This window comes from Saccopteryx leptura, chromosome 2 (genome assembly GCF_036850995.1).
Source record: "Saccopteryx leptura isolate mSacLep1 chromosome 2, mSacLep1_pri_phased_curated, whole genome shotgun sequence".
NCBI lineage: Eukaryota > Metazoa > Chordata > Mammalia > Chiroptera > Emballonuridae > Saccopteryx > Saccopteryx leptura.
Window position 1 is genome coordinate 75,818,980 of NC_089504.1, and position 19,407 is coordinate 75,838,386.

Consider the following 19,407-nt stretch of genomic DNA (forward strand, 5'->3'; position numbering starts at 1 on the left):
GCGCTCTGCTGTAGCGCCCCCCTCAAGGCACATATGAACGCAGGTAATGAACTAAGGTGCTGCAACGAAGAATTGATGCTTTTCATCTCTCTCCCTTCCTGTCTATCTGTACCTCTCTCTGTCAAAAAAAACCCCACACACAATAGCTACGAAAAGTTTTGTCCTCTTTGTCTAAATATACACTGCTTCTGTCAAGTTTCTATTCAGAAAAGCCAACATGAGGAGAAATCTGATTATTTTGTTCATAACAAAGTAGTTACTGTTCCAAAACAGTTTAAAAATTTATTTACATTACAAAAATAATTTTAGCATTATTTTTTAAGAAAGTTATTCTGGAGGACCTAAAAAAAATTGTGGAAACTGCTTCAAGAATGCTTTGTCTAAAATTTTCTTTCACGTACTATTTTGTCCAAATTCCCTATTATAGATTTTACCCTGAATCATCTAGCTTTATATCAATTTTTATGTAATAAAAAACTAGAACAGTTTTCCCCATAATTTCCAGGAAAACAGAAGAACAATATCCTGTAAAATAAAACTGGTAAAAATGCAGAGATTTATGCTTAAAATCAAATGTCTAATTTATTGCATAACTTGATATACATTAAAAATGAACTCACAGGTCAGTCTCTGAAGGACAGGTCTGTTTTACCATTTTGGGTCTGCCTCTTGGTTTAGGAATCTTGACTTCTGTAGCTAACATACACAGGGGGAAAGAAATCTGTTAACTACCAGCTCTCCCTGCAAGATGCAAATCTTATAAAGATTACAAATGATATACAGGAGTGGGTAAAAGCAGGCTTACCGATAACTATAAAGAACTCTGACTCTGCTGAGTGTGCTTGAGTGAAGCAAGTAGACTACAAGAATGTGTAAATAAGGAAGGACAGTGATTGAAGCACTTCTGAGATTGTACCTAACTAAGGGCACTGTGCCACTGTGACATTCTTTTGAGTTAATCAAGCTCTTATAATAATCAGAACCATAACCACTGTAAACCTACTTTTGCCCAACCCTGTATTAAGAATGTTACTTATTGATACTATTACTTTTAAGTTTTAAATATACCCCCAAGTTGTTCAAATGAGCAACAGCAGAAAATTTAAAGAGGTAAATTAAAGTACTATAATTTTCAATTGTCCTTAGTATGGCTGGGAAGACTTAAAAGACATCCTTTGTTGTTTGTTAGTATCACAAAAGCACTTACTCAATATTCATATACATATTACAATATTATGTATATATACATCCACATTTATGAAAATTTTTATCAGTATTCAATGCTGATGATAGCTGCATATTGTAAAGGTTCTAAACATAATTCTCAAAGGCTGTTTTCTCTTGCTTTCATAACTCCGTTTAGAAAGTGTGTGCTAGATAAAATAAACAATTTAAACCTCACCACCTTATTTGCCACTATATTAGTGGAAAAATATAATAGAGATAAAACAGAAAATGAAAAGTCCCAAGCAGTTATTTCGAATTTAAATACTTCATTACACAGAGAAGAAACTAAGTTTATTGCCTTTAAAATTTGTCTATTGTACATAACCAGCTGCCTACCCTACTATTCCAAAGTTATCTGAGCTGCAACACTTAAATGTTGTGTAGTATTAACTGTAAGTCAGAGTTTTAAACATAAATAATCCTACCTGCAGGTCGTCCTCTTTTAGGACTCACTTTTAGATTAGCAGATGCTGTTGCTGTTGTCACTACTCCTGCCTCCTCGGTTTCTACTTGCTTTTCTGCCTGAATCACAAAATTTAATTAACTTATTTAGCAAGTAATAGGCATTCCAAGTTTTAGTCAATGGCCAAAATATGGCATTCTAAGATAACAAATTCAAGAATAAGCATAATTTCTGTATGATCTTTTCTTTTTCAGCAGTTGACTGATAAGTGAGATCCTCAAATTAACTTATAATTCTGGTGAACAATTCCAAGTAACAAATATAAACTTCACTTTTTAGATAGTCTCAACCTTAAAAAAGTCATTTGGAAAAATAAAAGTAATATTCTCAATGTAAAATAATGACCAAAGTATAATGTAATTAATTACACTGTAACAACCCATGCATTGCTTATAAATGCACTTTAAATATCTAAAAATGCTAACACTTTATATTGTGTACTTGTAATATAGAACCCAAGTTAAGATTCTAATATTAGAAAATTTAAGAAATTAAGTTGCTGATATTTATTTTTTAACTTTGTTATTATGTATACTCTTATTTTTTAACTAAGATTTGTTATTCTTATTTTCCATAAAGAGGGATTTACAACCCTCATGAAAAGAAGAAATCTCATTAACCCTTTGCAAACCATAATGCCCCCTGGAGACAATACCCCCAAATGAGAATCAGGTTAGCTGATTCAAGTTACTAGAGTAGAACAACGGTTAGGAACCACTAATTAGAAAAGAAGCACAATCTTGATCGTAATATAAAAGGGAGGAAAGAAACAGTGAAGAGGACAGGAAGGCCATTATGAGCTACTACTCCACCCCCAATTATTTAAAATTCAGCATTAACTAGATCAACAAAAATATAGGCAATAAAGGAAAAACAAGCACAATCCAATCTCATTAATGAAAATATCTTGATTTACAAACATTTATGAGATAATGCCTGATACTGACTGGTAAGGATGTCATGTATCAGTCTTTTATTGATTACTGATGATCAATAAACTGGTAACACCTTACTGAAAGAGTATCTTTATGCATGAATACCGGCAATAAAGAATATACAAATCTGCCTGTCCGGGTGGTAGCGCAGTGGATAGAGTGTCGAACTGGGATGCAGAGGACCCAGGTTCAAGACCTCGAGGTCGCCAGTTTGAGCATGAGCTCATCTGGTTTGAGCAAAGCTCCCCAGCTTGGACCCAAGGTCGCTGGCTTGAGTAAGGGGTTACTCAGTCCGCTGAAGGCCCAAGGTCAAGGCACATATGAGAAGGCAGTCAATGAACAACTAAGGTGTCACAACAAAAAAACTGATGATTGATGCTTCTCATCTCTTTTTGTTCCTGCCTGTCTGTCCCTATCTGTCCCTCTCTCTGACTCTGTCTCTGTAAAAAAAAACACAAAAAAAACATGCAAATCTGACTCAGCATCCTACTTCTTAGATTTTATCCATTTCCTTTTAGTAGGTTTTTTAAACATCATTTTTGCTTTTATACATAGTTGGAATAGAATAATGCATATTCAAAACATTAAAAACCAATAAACTGATCTAAGATGCCCCTTGAATTGTTCTCAAGTAAACTATTCCTAAACATAAGCTCAGGTTGTTTAAGAATTTATAAAGCACCTACCCCATCCCAATTGTTGTTATTCAGAAACTCTGGGATAGCGAGTCAGGCAGCTATGCTTTTACCAAGCTCCCAGATATGAAAGATTGAGAACTCAAGACTATGAGACAGCTCTTTTTCTACTGAGGCATTAACAGGGCAAAAGTTCTCTGAAATTCAGTTCTTACTGATGAACTTTTAAACCTCTTAACACTTTTTTTCTTTTGCAAATAAATCAAGACATCACATAAGAATTGCAGGTAGAATGGATCTTTTTAGGAGATGCCAATAAGAGGTAACAAGTTCAACAATAACTAATACAGTAAGTAAAAATACATGAACACTAATCCTAAGCAAAAAACGAGCTCTACCATGGACCTGTTTGACTTATGGAAAATCATTCAAGTCAAATTCATTCTTAATGAAAATAAAATCAATAAATATTTTATCCAGAGAAAAGAATATTATCTTATTTCATATAAGTATACATTTAAGTGCAAAGTCTAACTATAAAAATTTTACTTTATCTCACTGAAACCTCTAACCCTTTGACACATTTTCTCTCCATTTATCACCCCCTTTTCTAGCTCTATTGCCTTCATGATCTAAAAGCGCCCCCACAGACACAGACCTCATGAGGCTAGTATTGCTGCAATCTCAAGCCCTCTATATTGTTTTGCTGCACCTGTTCCACAAATCTCCAACAGAGGATTACTATAAAATTCTACCTTCCGTGCTCTACTATTCCCTGCTTCTGAGCCCTCCTGAAAATTATATAAACATGCATTCATTTTATGCAAACTCAGCTGGTAACTCAAAACCACCCAATACAACCTTTAACCTGTCTTTTGTCATGCCTCCCTCCCCTCTTCTCTCCTCACTAGCATAAACTTTTTCTTTCTTCCCACATACCATACATGCAATCTTGTTTTGAATTGGGTGCACCAGAAAGGAGAGACTGAGGCCAGCAGTCTTCCTTAATTTCCAAGTCTCCATAGAAAGTTATTTTAATAGCTTCCTCTATTCTTCCCTTCAATGTCAAAAGGGATGAAATGTCCATCTCCTTCTTCCTGGTAAGTCAGTTCTTTCAAATGTGCTCTCCCTTCTTTCTCATCCAGCATGTCCTTACTTATAATAATATATAATCTTTCAAAACCTTCGATCTTTCCTCATTTTGCAAAGAAGCCTTAACTCCTCTACTGTATTTTTCTCACATTAAACAGTCCCTTACCCATGCAAATGCCTGTTACTGCCTCTTTCTCCTTTCCGTCAAAGACTTCAAATGCAGTGAAACTTTAACGTTAAACATTTTATTCACTAACACACTTTATCCATCCTTACTGTTTGACCTTAAAGTATCTTGTTACATATCTTACTGGAATCCCTCTCTATAGGGCAGTACTGACCACTCCCTCATTCTTAAAATTCTGTTCTCCCTTTTAATACACCTCCTGACAGTTCATTTTCAGCAGTAATTTTACAAAGCAACCTTTTATTACCATTTCATTTCCTCAGGATTCCCAATTCTGCATTCCTCCCAGTAAATTTTCTACTTCAACTACTTCATCTATTAGTCTATATATCAGTGATGGCCTCTTTTAACTTTTACCTCCCCCCTTTTGGTGTCAAAACTGTGGCTATAGCGTCAGTCTCCTTTCCACAGTGCTCTACTTCCTCCTCCCCATGCCTCTGCTCCCAAGTCAGCATCTCCTTTATTCTCAGTATCCAATCTAGTCTTCCTGCCAAGACCTAGAGTCATCCTAGATTCATTGCCCCCTCTTCACACTCACTTCCAATCAACTGTCAATTTTACTTCCTAAACTGCCCTTAAATCTGATCTCGTATTTATACTACGAAAAACACCTGCTATAAATATAGTTCCTCTTGTCCTTCCAATTGCATGCTAACTCCTTAATAAGGTCCTCCAAAACGGTGTTACCAAGTCACTATCCTAACTCCCCACTTAAACTTTCTTATGTATTTATTATCTGTCTCAAGAGAAACATAGTATCAACGAGAACAGACACAGCTCAGATCTCTGCCTGGACCAGTGTTACTACTAAAATCTGAATGAATTAACCAGTTAACTGGTCTCACAAACCCAATCTAACTCCATCATTCATGCTGTTTTAAGAGGAGACACCTAAAATTTAAAATGATTCATTGGCTTCCCATTACTTCTCTAAGTTCAAGATAACATTTTTTGTGCCCTTTTCCCTCTAACTTTATGATCTGATAATCTGAAATGCAATCATTTCTCTGTGCCTCTGTACGTATTTTTAAAATTGTCTCACATGTCCTACCTGTCCTTCATCCACCTGACAAAATTATGTTATTTAAAATCTTGTTAAAGGTATCATAACTTCTTCCACACACTGCCCACAGGATAAAAATTATTTTTTTATCCTGTAATTATTTCTACTTTATTTTCTCATGAAATACTGAACTCTTAATTTTCTTTGAATCTTTGGCATATATCAGTGGGAGGCAAAATGATATAGGTCAGCAAAAGGTGTAATGAACAAAACTCCATATAGGGAAGAAATTCACATTAGTTAAAAGCATATAGTGTACCTAATCTAAACTGTCACTCATTTCATACAACAGTTTTCTGAGAACAAGAACAAAATAATGGACAACACATTAGCAATTACTGTGCATCAGGATTTATTACAAATATTACATGTGTTAACTCATTTAATTCTCTCAACCTCATGAATATATATTATCCATTTTATAGAGATAAACTTGAAACAGTATCATAAAAAAGAATAAAAATTGGTGCATTTTATCCCCTTTACCATTCAACTTACATTACGAGTGCTGCATCGCTGAGGAACACTTTTGTTAAATAAACATAACCTACTCTTTAAAATATTAAAGGACTTAAGAGTAAAAGGTAAATTTTATATTAAATGGTAAGGTTTCATTATATCTACTCTTTCTTAATCCAACTAAAAACTTATTTTAAGATTATGTGGTGAAGCAGTAACATTACCTTTCTCTTTCTTCCTCTTCTGGCAGCTTTTGGAGTGGTCATGTCCATTGCTTTAGTCACATCCTAGGAAAAAATACAGAGGAAATTAAATAAATTCTTCCTAGAGTGAAAGAAAATGTCTTCAACTAAAAGTCACAAGAAGATTTCACTAAAACTTCTAGGGAAATTTGTTTTGCTTCTCCAACCTTTGAAAAACCATTAAAAATCTTATCATTATAAAGTCAAAACAATAGCCAGTATATTTGCCAAAAAATAAATTCTTTCCTCTGTCAAATCAAATCTAAGTCATACTTGCTAGCACACCAGAAGTTCATAAATTTATGAAACCACTTTTTTATTACAGTAGAGTTCTGATTTTTAATAAGTGGTTGGGAATTTGAAGATCATCTAATAGTCATTTCATGAGGCCTAGAAATGCTAAATGAATCTCCCTAGTCATAGATAATCAAATACAGAGTTAGAAATAAACCTAGGGTTTTAAAAATCCAGTTCAATGCCCTTTCCAGTAAGTACATCTATTACACAATACTTTGTTTTAAAAGCATTCTTAACAACACCCTGGTCAGATGGCTCGGTGGATAAAGTGTCAACCCAGTGCACCAGAGGTCATGGGTTCAACCCCAGTCAGGGCACATAAAAGAAACAATCAGTGAGGACACAACTAAATGTGAAATGAACTGATGCTTCTTTCTCTCCTTTACATCCCCCTTTCATCCCCTTTTTCTCTCTATAGCAAATCAATGGGAAAAAAGTTTTTTACTCCCTAACAAAAACTAACCAACTCTGCTATAGTTGGACATCGTATTTTATACAGCAAAATCCAAATAAAAACATCCTGGCATCTTAAAGATGCAAAAAATTATTTTACAATGTAGTATTTAATATTTATATAAGGAAATAAGCCTTAAATTATTTTCTCATTTATTAGCCAACTACTTTAACCCTTTGAGTAGTATGTACATTCATGTATGTCCTCGTGCCTCCTGACCATCCAGAGTATGATCATCCATGTGTAAGGCAACATTAAAAAAAGGGAAATGGCCTGGCCTGTGATGGCACAGTAGGTAAAGTGTTGACCTGGAACGCTAAGGTTGCCAGTTCGAAACCCTAGGCTCGCCTGGTAAAGGCACATAGGGAAGTTGATGCTTCTTCCTCCTTCCTCTCTTCTACTCTCTAAAATGAATGAATAAAAATCTTTTAAAAATTATTTTAAAAATAATAAAAGAAAATAAAAAGAAAATGTATGTTCTTATTTCCATAAATTAGTTATCAAACATGATTTTAAAGTTAATGAAACTGGAACTAATTTCATTTTTTGGAAAAAAAAACTCACTTCTGGGGGGGTCAGTGAACATGAAAAAAAAACTCACTATTCAGAGAGTTAAAGATTACTTTCTACTTTGTGATCAAGTGATCATCACTTCTTACAATTTCTTCCTTACAACTAAATGGTTTAGAATACAAGAGATTAAACACACCTCATTGCTGGCTTTTTCCTCATGGTCAGTATCTTCCTTTGAAACACTAGTTTCTTTTTCTTCAACTTCAACATCAGATGATGTATTTGATTGTTTAGCTGATGCCTATGAACAATTGAATGTATTAATTTTATAAAATAAGATTTTTATCATGTAAAAATTTCTTTTTACAAATGAAAAATCAAAAGCCTGCTAGTAAGTTAGAAAAGTATCCCCATTTCTGTTCCACACGGCACTTTCAATACATAACAATTTTAAAGTTCCAAATGCTACTATTTTCTTTAGAAAAGTCCTCTAAGGCAGTGGTCTCCAACCTTTTTTGGGCCACGGACCAGTTTAATGTCAGAAAATATGTTCACGGACCGGCCTTTAGGGTGGGACGGATAAATGTATCACGTGACCAAGACAAGCATCAAGAGTGAGTCTTAGACGGATGTAACAGGGAATCTGGTCATTTTTTAAAAGTAAAACATCGTTCAGACTTAAATATAAATAAAACAGAAATAATGTAAGTTATTTATTCTTTCTCTGCAGGCCAGTACTGGTCCTCAGTGCGGGGGTTGGGGACCACTGCTCTAAGGTATTATATTCCTGCAATTTAATGTATACAAGTGCAGAGGATAAAATACTGAGGCTGAAATGAACATTTACCATAAAGAATTCCGATGTTCTAACCAACAAATACCCAACAGGATACAATATAAGTTGATTTAGAATAGAACAGACCTACACTGTATTCAACTACTGAAATATTCTGGAGAGCTTAACTATGTACTCTATTTCAAATATACAGCCTTAGCTTTATTTAAATACTTTAAGCTTTAAAACTTAGTTTATTTAAAATGGATTCCCAAGACCCCAACTTAAGTGATTCTGATTTAACAGGTACTGAGTAAGAGTCCAGTAATCCTCATTAAATTTTGAAAAGTAACCCTAGGTGATACTTAAGCAGGTAATCTAGAGGCCTGAGACATTCATTAACACCAACCAAAAAGATGAATAACAGAAGAAACTCATACATATTAAGAGATGAGGGTAAGCAAAGACCTGTGAAATGATAGCATTATAATCTAAACTATGCCCCTTTCTAGCTCTGTTCCCTTTGGCGAGTCTTTTAATATGTAAACCAATTTCCTCTATTGTTAAAAGGGGGAGGGGGGGCAATGATGATAAGCCACAAAATTATTTAGACATTACTGCTTTCCCCAAACTCTAGGAATGTGCCACTGGGGATGTGTTTAGACAGGGGACACAGCGGATCACATGCAACACAATCATTGATACTTTGTATAAAGACAGACAATTCTTGGGTTTCCATGCATACAACCTACCAAAAATTTCATTGTGAAATGGGAAATTCCACATACTTGTGTTGAAAACTACTTGGAGATTAGTAAGTAGGTAGGAAAAGAGTAGTGACAGTGCTGGGCAATGTGGAAGATGAAAAAGACCTTGTAGGTAGTCACAGGATTCATTATTAGAGTGAAATCATAAAATGTAAGTTTCAGTAAACAGTTTAAAGTCTTTGGTTTCCCTTTACGAAGTCAACGCATTAATGATGGGAACCATTCATCTAACTGTTCTTACATTCATGCAATAAATGTTTAGTGTAGACCTACTCTGCCCACACAAATAATGTTAGGCACAGAGAACATACAACTTTGTTCATGGAGTTAATAGTCTACGGTAGTTAAGTACAGAAGCAATTATGACATGGTATGATGAGTTTTTAACAAATAAGTTTTGAATGGTAATGAAGGCACTTAGGATTATTTAATGGAGCCCCGGAGCATCAATGAAAGATTTAAATGTTCCAGATAAAACAGCACCTGAAAAATTAACAATGCGAAGAAAAAATGTGACACATGCAAAGAACCAAAAAAATGAGAAAAAAAGTGTGAAAGAGATTTAAAAGTAGAAAGTTACAAAATTTTTCAGTTTCTTGCTATCTTCTTCTTTAGGTTTACTTATACCCCCCCCCCCTTGTTTACTAGCTCAAAACTGATATAAAAACAAAAACTCTGATCACATGAAAAATAAACAGGAGGTTTAAGGCTAATCTAGTCACCAAAGCATTCTGTATAATCTGTACAGTGCTGTCAGTACTTTTGTCACATGTTTACTTTAACTCATCAGGGGATCATACACTAATATAATTTTATGGATATAGAAATTAAAACATAAGAAAACACACACCCTTCAAATTATAAACCTAAATTATCAGAACAGTACATATGGCTTTAAATTCAATGATATATTAAACTACATTAAAATAAACTATCAATCAGATGGAGGTAAGTAATATATCCAAGGTATATAATACATTCATGCAGGTAATATTTTCATCAGTTCATCCAGATATGAGAAGTCAACATTCAACCTCACAAATAAGAACAATTTGGTTGGAAACTGACATGGTTCTCAAATTAATATTTATTTTCCTACAGCTAGAATAGTGATTATTCCTCAAGACGGGATACATAATACTAAACTAAGTATCATGTAATATGACGCACCTGTTGACTTGAAAATTTCACTTTCGGATTGTTATCTATCTCCCATAAACCTTCATTAAAGCCTTTTCGTTTATTTGGTTTTCCATACTTTTCCTTATTTTCTGAGTAAGGAAATATATCCTTTGGGCCTAAAAAAGCACTAAAAAGGAGAGGGGGGGAAAATGTGAGTGCAAAGCAAACTCAAAATATAGTAAGTTATTAAATAGCACTACCACATGATGCAATTATCAAAATTCTTAATCTAAAATGCATTAAAACTCTTTCTAAAGGGGCAGACACAAATAATTATATTTAATTCTGAATACTTTTATTAAATTCAGTCACAAGCACCTATCCATAATCCTATTTAAAAAAACAAGTTGCATGAGAATGTGCTTAAGGACCTTGAACTGTATAGTACACTTAAAAATTGTTAAAATGGGAAATTGTTATATATACTTTACAACATAAAATACACAAAAATAAATTAATACATTTAAATGCACTTCAAATATAATTTTATTGCCATGTAATATGGTAAAATACACAACTCATAAAACATTGTCAGTAAGGTATATATGTAAGTTTTCTATTTGTAATATACAAGTTAATTTTTATGATAGAATGAATTTGTTAAGAATTTTTCAATAAGGGAATCAAATATTCTGACTGACTGGTTGGGTCATTCATACACACACGCAACAGTCAATTCTTATATTTGTGGTAATTATGTCCTGTAAAGTCATCGCATATACTGAATTAGTGAATACTGTACACCGCTGCTCCAGGAAAAAGACAAGGTAGGCTACTTGGAGCCTCTGGTCACATTTTCAACAAATCAAAATAACCTGTTTTACATGTTTGTGTTTAAAGACATCTTAATAAATATTGCAATTCATTAACACTGAGCTTATGGCCATATATAACACACACTTTTTCCATAAGGCACAGCACAGCCTCCTTTCACTTAAGAACTCTAAACAGCACTTCAGCACTTTCAGCACAATTGGAGGCCATTATAAACAGCAAAATAACCAACAACAAAAAACACGAATGTGCAAAAACTATGGCACTGCACAGATTCCAAGAAGGACACTTGCTTACAGTATGATAGTTGAAACAAGGCAGAAGTATTACTACTGCCTTGTTCAGCCTAAGCTAGGAATGTGTGCATCAAGTTACTCAAATTTTTTACTATTTTGTACTGACATGACCAGAAAGGCAGGAGTACAGATCTGAGATTACAACTAAATATTAGTGAGCAGGCAAATTCATAAATATGGAATCCGCCAATGAAGAGAGTTCACTGCTTTTGTGTATACATACAGATGTATTTAGATTATTTTCTCCAGAAAAAACTCCGTATATCTCCCTATGCCAGTCAGTTCTGTAAAGACTGTCAATTCTATAAAGGTAGATATGCAGTATGTATGAGGTTTGTTTTTTTTTTGCTATAATGGTTGTTATATATGTGTACTCTTCAAAGCAAGTGGAAAACCAAATTACTCTTATCTTTTAAAATATGCTACAACTTAATATTTTCAACTATAAATAAGGTATATATCACAAATTTCTTGTCTGCTGAAATTCTTGAAGAACTGGGGACCTAATGATTATAAACATCCCAGTTAGAATATTTTAAGACATTAAAATAAAATTTCAATTAAATCGAGACTTAGAGCTCTATTTCAATATAATCAGTGTATATAAAAGTCAGCTTTATTATTTAAATTCTGTAATTGAGGAATACTCATTAAATACATGTTTTAACTGCATATCAATTAAAGCACACTTAAATCATCTCATTTGATGCAGATATTTACTTTTAATAGGTATCATTCATTCCTATCCAGTCTCAACTTAGAAAAATTAAGACATTAATACAGTAAAACAATTCCTCCTACATAATCAGTTTCAAATTCCAAGTAAAACACTTAAAACCTTCATCAAAAATAAAATATACTTCAATTATTAAAACAAGGCAAATCAACACATATTCTCTGCTACAATCCTACAAAAACAACTTATAAGACCAAAGACAAGAGAGAAATATAAAGAGATTCGAAACAAGTTGTATGCCAAACAGCAATACAGAAAGTCAGAAAGCACCGTCATTTATAATGCAAAATACCCAAAAGGCTCAAAACTGGTGACAAAAGGAAATTCAAGAAGTGGAAGGTACCTTAAACACTTAGTAAACAGAAAAATGTTTTAAAACCTCATATATGGGGTATTTTTAGATACAACACTAAACCTAAAAGCTATTTAAAAAGAGAAGACACTCTTACAGTGTGCAAGGAAAATGAAATAATAAAACCAATACTTATTAATACACTGTAGTCCAAAATATTAGAAACACTGCGATTTAAACTGTTTGATTTCTTTGTAGAATTTATCAAAAGTAGTTTGAACAGTGCTTGCCGTCTTCTGATCACATAACCTATGATATGGAATAAGTGTATTTTCTATGCTTTGGCAAGCTGTCATATTCCTTTCTAAGTCTGATCAGCTTCCAACATTTTATCCTTTGCATTACCTTCAGTGTTGTGAAATACCTTCAGTATTGGCATCACTTCCTCTGAGACATCTTCATGTTATACACAGAAGGTTGAAAAAATTCACATGTAAAAAGGTGCTCAACATCATTAGCTATCAGTGAAATGTAAATCAAGACTACAGAACTTTCATACCCATTCGGATAGCTATAATAAAAAAAGACCAATAATAACAAGCCTTGGCAAAGATATGGAGAAACTGGGACACCTATACATTCCTGGTAGAAATGTAAAATTCTGTCAGCTGATTTTAAAAGTCTGGCAAGTCCTCCAAAGTTTAAACATAAAGTTATCCTTTCAACCAAGAATCCCACTCCTACAGGAATGCAAAAATGTCCACACAACTTAGGCACAGCCTGACCAGGCGGTGGTGCAGTGGATAGAGCGTTGGACTGGGATGCAGAAGACCCAGATTCGAGACCCTGAGGTCACCAGCTTGAGCGCGGGCTCATCTGGTTTGAGCAAAGCTCACCAGATTGGACCCAAGGTCGCTGGCTCAAGCAAGGGGTTTCTCGGTCTGCTGAAGGCCCATGGTCAAGGCACATATGAGAAAGCAATCAATGAACTACTAAGGTGTCGCAATGAAAAACTGATGATGGATGCTTCTCCTCTCTCTCAGTTCCTGTCTTTCTGTCCCTATCTGTCCCTCTCTCTGACTCTGTAAAAGAAAAAAAAAATCTTTAAAAGAAAAACAAATAAAACTTATGCACAAATGTCCACAGCAGCATTATTTATAACTGAAAGCAGAAATAATCCAGACAACTGATGAATGGAGAAATATGGAAGATGAACACAAAAGAATATTGGGAATAAAAAGAAATGGAAGTACTATCACATGCCACAATACAGATGAACCTTCAAAACATGCTAAGTAAAAAAAAAATCAGTCACTAAATACCACATGTTGTATAGTTGCATTTATATTTGAAATGTCCAAATAAGGCAAATAGATTAGTGGTTACCTAAGGGAAGACAGAAGGGAAAACTGGGAAGTATCTGCTAAGGGATACAGGGCTTCTTTTGGGGTGATAAAAAATGTTCTAGAAGTGTGCAAATGGCTGCACTACTATCTGGATATACTAAGATCAACTGAACTGTACACTTTAAATCAGGGGTCCCCAAACTTTTTACACAGGGGGCCAGTTCACTGTCCCTCAGACCGTTGGAGGGCCGGACTATAAAAAAAACTATGAACAAATCCTTATGCACACTGCACATATCTTATTTTAAAGTAAAAAAATAAAACGGGAACAAATACAATATTTAAAATAAAGAACAAGTAAATTTAAATCAACAAACTGACCAGTATTTCAGGGGGAACTATGCTCCTCTCACTGACCACCAATGAAAGAGGTGCCCCTTCCGAAGTGCAGCGGGGGGGCCAGATAAATTGCCTCAGGGGGCCGCAGTTTGGAGGCCCCTGCTTTAAATAGTTGAATTGTTTGGGATATGATTATATCTCAATCAAGCTATTAAAATATTTTTTGGTGAATACCACATCCTAACAAAGAAAGTAAGTGATCCTCAATTTGACCAACTATAGTTACTGTTTCAGCCACTTTTTAGTTGCATATGTACACATAAGTATGTAATTTTAATATATATAATACCCATAAATAATTTTTCAAATTAAAATGAATATCTCATATAATTACTTAACAGCTATATACTATTCACTGAATGGCTATCCCCAAATTATTTCATTATTGGACCACTGCTATAATCAATTTTTTTTTTAAATGAAAGGAGGGGAGATAGTGAAACAGACTCCGCTTGTGCTCCAACTGGGATCCCCCCCAGCATCCCCCATCTGGGGCCGACACTTGAATGCGCTGGGGAGGATGCTTGAATCAATTGAGCCACTGGCTGCAAGAGGGGAAGTGAAACAGATGGTCACTTCTCAAGTGTGCCCTGTTCAGGGATAGATCCTGGTACGTATGTATGTCAGGCCAATGCTCTATTTACTGAGAAGCTGGCCAGAGCCTCAAATTTTCTGTTATAAAATAAAGCAGCTGTACAACCAATGAACAACTAAAGTGACACAGCTACAAGTTGATGCTTCTCACTTTTTCTCTCAAAAATAATAATACAGCTGCAGTAAACATATTGCTCAATCTTTGTACATATCTTCATAATAAATTTTAAGTAAAACTATTGGATCAAAGAATATGCTTAAGAAGCCTCTTAATGAACCAAAAACCAAAAACCTACCACTAAAATAAAATAAGCCCATGTGGATGTAAAAAACCCTCTCATGTGCTCGCCAAGAAAGAAATCATAATTATGGAACATGATGGAAGTATTAGCTAACAGTATGGTGGTAATCATATTGCACTATACAAATATATTAACAAATCAACATTTACAGCTCAAAGTTACACAACATTGTATGTAAATTATACTTTAACATAAAATAGTAACATATAGAATCTTCCCTGGGTATGTAATCAAAGGATAGGTGTTCAGGACCCAGATTAGTTTTTTTTAGACAGCCACTGCTGGTCCCCAAGACACAACCTTAAGCCAATTCATTCCTCAGAGCACTCCAATTTGTTATATATTTATTTATGTTTTAGATTTTATTAATTCATTTTTATTAGAGAGAAGAAAGAGAGAGAACAGAGGAAGGAGCAGGAAGCATCAACTGCCATATGAGCCTTGACCAGGCAAGCCCACGGTTCCCAGCAACCTCAGCAGTCCAGGTGGACGCTTTATCCACTGCGCCACCACAGGTCAGGCCAGAGCACTCCATTTTAAAATGACATAAAAATCTCAATGAAAATACATCAGAACATTAACAGGTTTAGGAGTTGTCTCTAAATATCTGAGTACAAATGTTTCCTCTGTAGAGAACTCTCCTTTTGTGTTATTTAAAAAAAATTTTAAATGAAAAAATATACAATAATTCAAATTAAGTTATCCAACAAATTCCCAAGCTGAAAGGAACCTTAGGGGATCACAAAAATGCTCATTTTAAATATTAGAAAACTGATAAGCCAGAAAGATGAACTGACTCAGGCAAGATCTAGATCTAGCTAGGCCCTGGCCGGCTAGCTCAGTGGTAGAGCATCGGCTCAGAGTGTGGAAGTCCCAGGTTCAATTCCCGGCCACGGCACACAGAAGCGCCCATCTGCTTCTCCACCTTCCCCCTCTCCTTTCTCTCTTAACTCTCTAGTCCCCTCAAGTAGCCAAGTCTCCATTGGAGCAAAGTTGGCCCAGGTGCTGAGGATGGCTCCATGGCCTCTGCCTCAGGCGCTAGAATGGCTCCTGTTACAACAGAGCAACGCCCCAGATGGGCAGAACATCATTCCCTGGTGGGGTGTGCAGGATAGATCCAGGGTCAGGGACATGTGGGAGTCAGTCTGTCTACCGCTCCCCACTTCTCACTTCGGAAAAATACAACAAAAAAAGATCATCTAGCTATTAAGTATTAAGTAGCAGAGCCTCAACTCTTTTTTGTGGGTGTGTGACAGAGACAGAGAGGAACAGACAGGCAGGCAGGGAGAGAGATGAGAAGCATCAATTCTTTGTTGCTGCTCCTTCGTCTTCTTAGCCTTAGTTGTTCACTGATTTGCTTTCTCATGTGTGCCTTGAGGGGGGTAGTATGGGACACCACAACGACGACAAGGATGATGATGATAATGGGACAGGGACAATGCTCTACAGCTGCGCTCAAGCTGGTGACCTCAGGGTTTCGAACCTGGGTCCTCTGCCTCCCAGTCCAACACTATTCATTACACCACCACAAGGTCAGGCCAGAGCCTCAACTCTTGACAGTGTTCCTTAAAAAGGTTTGAGTTTTCTTTATCCACTGTAGTCTTTGAAACATCTAATATTTATGCCATATCTCATAACATAAGAACTCAGACTTCAAATATCAGTGTCAAAGCCCATTAAGAAGCAAGGCTAATGTAAATATCCTTTAAAAAATAACAAAGCATTAACTATGATACTAATTTTATAATTCTGAAGGAACTTAAATCCTCCAAGTGTGTTTGTTACATGGCATACTCCTGAAGGCCTTAACTGTGTTCCTATGTACTCCAGTTTTCAGATTATAAACACACAGAAAAGCAGCTACTTCTTTAAATTCTCTTTATAAACAATGTATATATCCACAGTATACATCTATCCCTCACAAAAGCTCAGTTATCATAACTCTTCCTTTAAAGCAAACCAAAAGTCCCATTTAAAAAATGGCAAATCTTGTATACAACATAATCAACAGTTCAAATGCTGTAGAAATGTTTATCTGAAACCTATGTACTCTAATTGGTCAATGTCAGTCACCCTGTTAATATTCTAAATAAAATTAAAAAACAAAAACAGGGAAAGGTTGCCCTGGCCCAGTAGCTCAGTTGGTTAGAGCATCATCCTGATACGCCAAGGTTGCTGGTTTGGTTCCTTCCTGGTCAGGGAACTTGAAAGAATCAACCAATGAATGTATAAATAGAATATAGAACAACAAATCAATGTTTCTCTCACTAAAAAATAAAATTTTTTAAATTTATAATGGGAAAGCTTACCAGAGCTAAAGATACCAAACTCAAAACTCATTTACCTGCTGCTAAATATTACTATATAGTAAATTTTTAAAAAAATTGATTCTAACTTGCTATTTCTTTTCTCATTAAATCATAAAATACGAAACATACTGTTTTATAACTAGACTTTATACTTTGACAGCATGCATTCTTTTATAATAGAATATAATTCAATAGATAAAGGAATATGCATATACTATGTGCCATGAACCTGCTCATATACAGAGATGGCCCTGGCCGTTAGCTCAGTGGTACAGCTTCAACCCAGCATGAGGAAGTCCAGGGTTCGTTTCCTGGTCAGGACACACAGGAGAGGTGATCATCTGCTTCTCCCTACCTCCCCACCCCTCTTCTCTTCCCACAGCCATGGCTAGATTGGTTTGAGCACATCAGCCCCAAGTGCTGAGGGTGGCTCCATGGAGCCTCTGCCTCAGGTGTTAAAAATAGCTTGGTTGTGAGCATGGCCCCAGACTGGCAGAGCATCAGTCCCAGATGGGGTTGCCAGGTGGATCCTGGTCAGGGCACATAAAGGAGTCTGTCTCTGTATCTCCCCTACTCTCACTAAAAAAGGGGAAAACAAACAGTTCTTCTCATTATTTGGTATAGGGCTTATGCAAAACTATACAAACCCCACACCAGCACATGCAGCTTTGGCTGGAGTACAGAAGTTGTAGAGAAGAACGAGTGAAGAAAATAAAATCCTATTCTATGATTCATTCCTTTACTGCTTTCCTATGGAGAGGTTATAGGAAAAACTGGACATCAGCACTTTCCCACTCACCTTTCCTCCTAAAACTGTATGTTAGGCAGGTTTTTAAAAAGGCTGTGATGGACAATTTTAAAATTCCTAGACTGAACATCCAACCTCTTTGTATAAAAAACAAAAGGGGGCACTATGGAGATAAAGGTGACAAAAACACCACCTTCATTTACATTTTCTAGCCTTTAGAGAAATAGATCGAAGTGAAAATATTCCCTCAATTACCAATGGTGGTAATTAGTCAGCGAAATGCACACTGCATGTCACATTATCTGTCATTAATAGCTGACATTTAGTGTTTGATACATGCCAATCACTGTTCTAAGCATTTTTCATGTAATATCCTGTTTGCACCACAAAACTGAGGTAGAACATATTATTGTTCCCATTTTACAAATAATAAAAGCACATAAGGTTAAGTTACCTGCCCAAGGTCATACAACAGGTTAAATAGCAGTCAGGATTTAAAGACAGCCTTCTGATATAGTTGGCTAGAAGACTATATAAATGTTGGTTAATGGACAGCAAATTCATAATCAACAAATGATTTTATCTAAGACATAGAGCTTTCACTCTATCATCAAATATTTATTTAACAGCCACTATGCTCCAGGCACTTAAGTAAATGATGACAAACAAGAAAAACAAGGTCCCTGCTCTCCATGCTCATTTGTGGGTAGAGAAAGAAAAAAAAATTCAATCATCACTGTAATAGAGAAAATAAGCATAAAGAGAAGAATTTGAGCTAAGATCCAGACTTTAAAAATAAAAGGTCTTTTCCAAAAAAGGGAAAACAAGAAGGACCTGAGACAAAATAAAGTTTATTATTTAACATTTAAAAAAAATTGATAAGGCCTGATAAAGTACATCTGTAAACAAAATTTGGAGGTTTTGTTTGTTGGTGACATTAGTAAGGGAGCATTTAAGGTTTACAGACAGGGAAATGACATGATCTAAAACTGAGTCCAAGCAAGGGTTAGGACACTATTTACAAGCGTAACTCTGGCATGGACTTGGGTTGCAGAAGAGTACATGGAGAGAGAAGCGTGGACAGATCAGAATGCACCTGAAAGGAAAACAAGACTTGCTGGCTGACTAGATGTGGAGAGGAAGGGGAAAGACTATACAGTATGTAATCAAGGAAAGCACCAAGACTTTTGGCACCAGAAAAGCACTGGGTCCCTGTCAGTCTTATTTACTAAGGGTATGTTTTGAAGCTGTTAGTTTTAAGATACTTAGTATACGGTCACAGTTTGTGTACACTATTGTCTAATATTTGAAATTTGATTA

General features: G+C 35.4%; 1 protein-coding gene across 5 annotated transcripts in view; it reads right to left on the reverse strand.

Annotated features, from left to right (window-relative positions):
* Nucleotides 1–19,407, reverse strand: part of PSIP1 (PC4 and SRSF1 interacting protein 1) — a 37,651-nt gene that overhangs the window by 9,455 nt on the left and 8,789 nt on the right. For all 5 annotated transcript variants that reach the window (XM_066368201.1, XM_066368202.1, XM_066368204.1 and 2 more), the window contains exons 4-8: nucleotides 10,280–10,418; nucleotides 7,764–7,868; nucleotides 6,286–6,348; nucleotides 1,653–1,749; nucleotides 621–696 (exon numbers count right to left, since the gene is read on the reverse strand). In XM_066368201.1, the coding sequence (XP_066224298.1) occupies nucleotides 621–696; nucleotides 1,653–1,749; nucleotides 6,286–6,348; nucleotides 7,764–7,868; nucleotides 10,280–10,418 (480 nt within the window). The remainder of the gene's footprint in view (nucleotides 1–620; nucleotides 697–1,652; nucleotides 1,750–6,285; nucleotides 6,349–7,763; nucleotides 7,869–10,279; nucleotides 10,419–19,407) is intronic.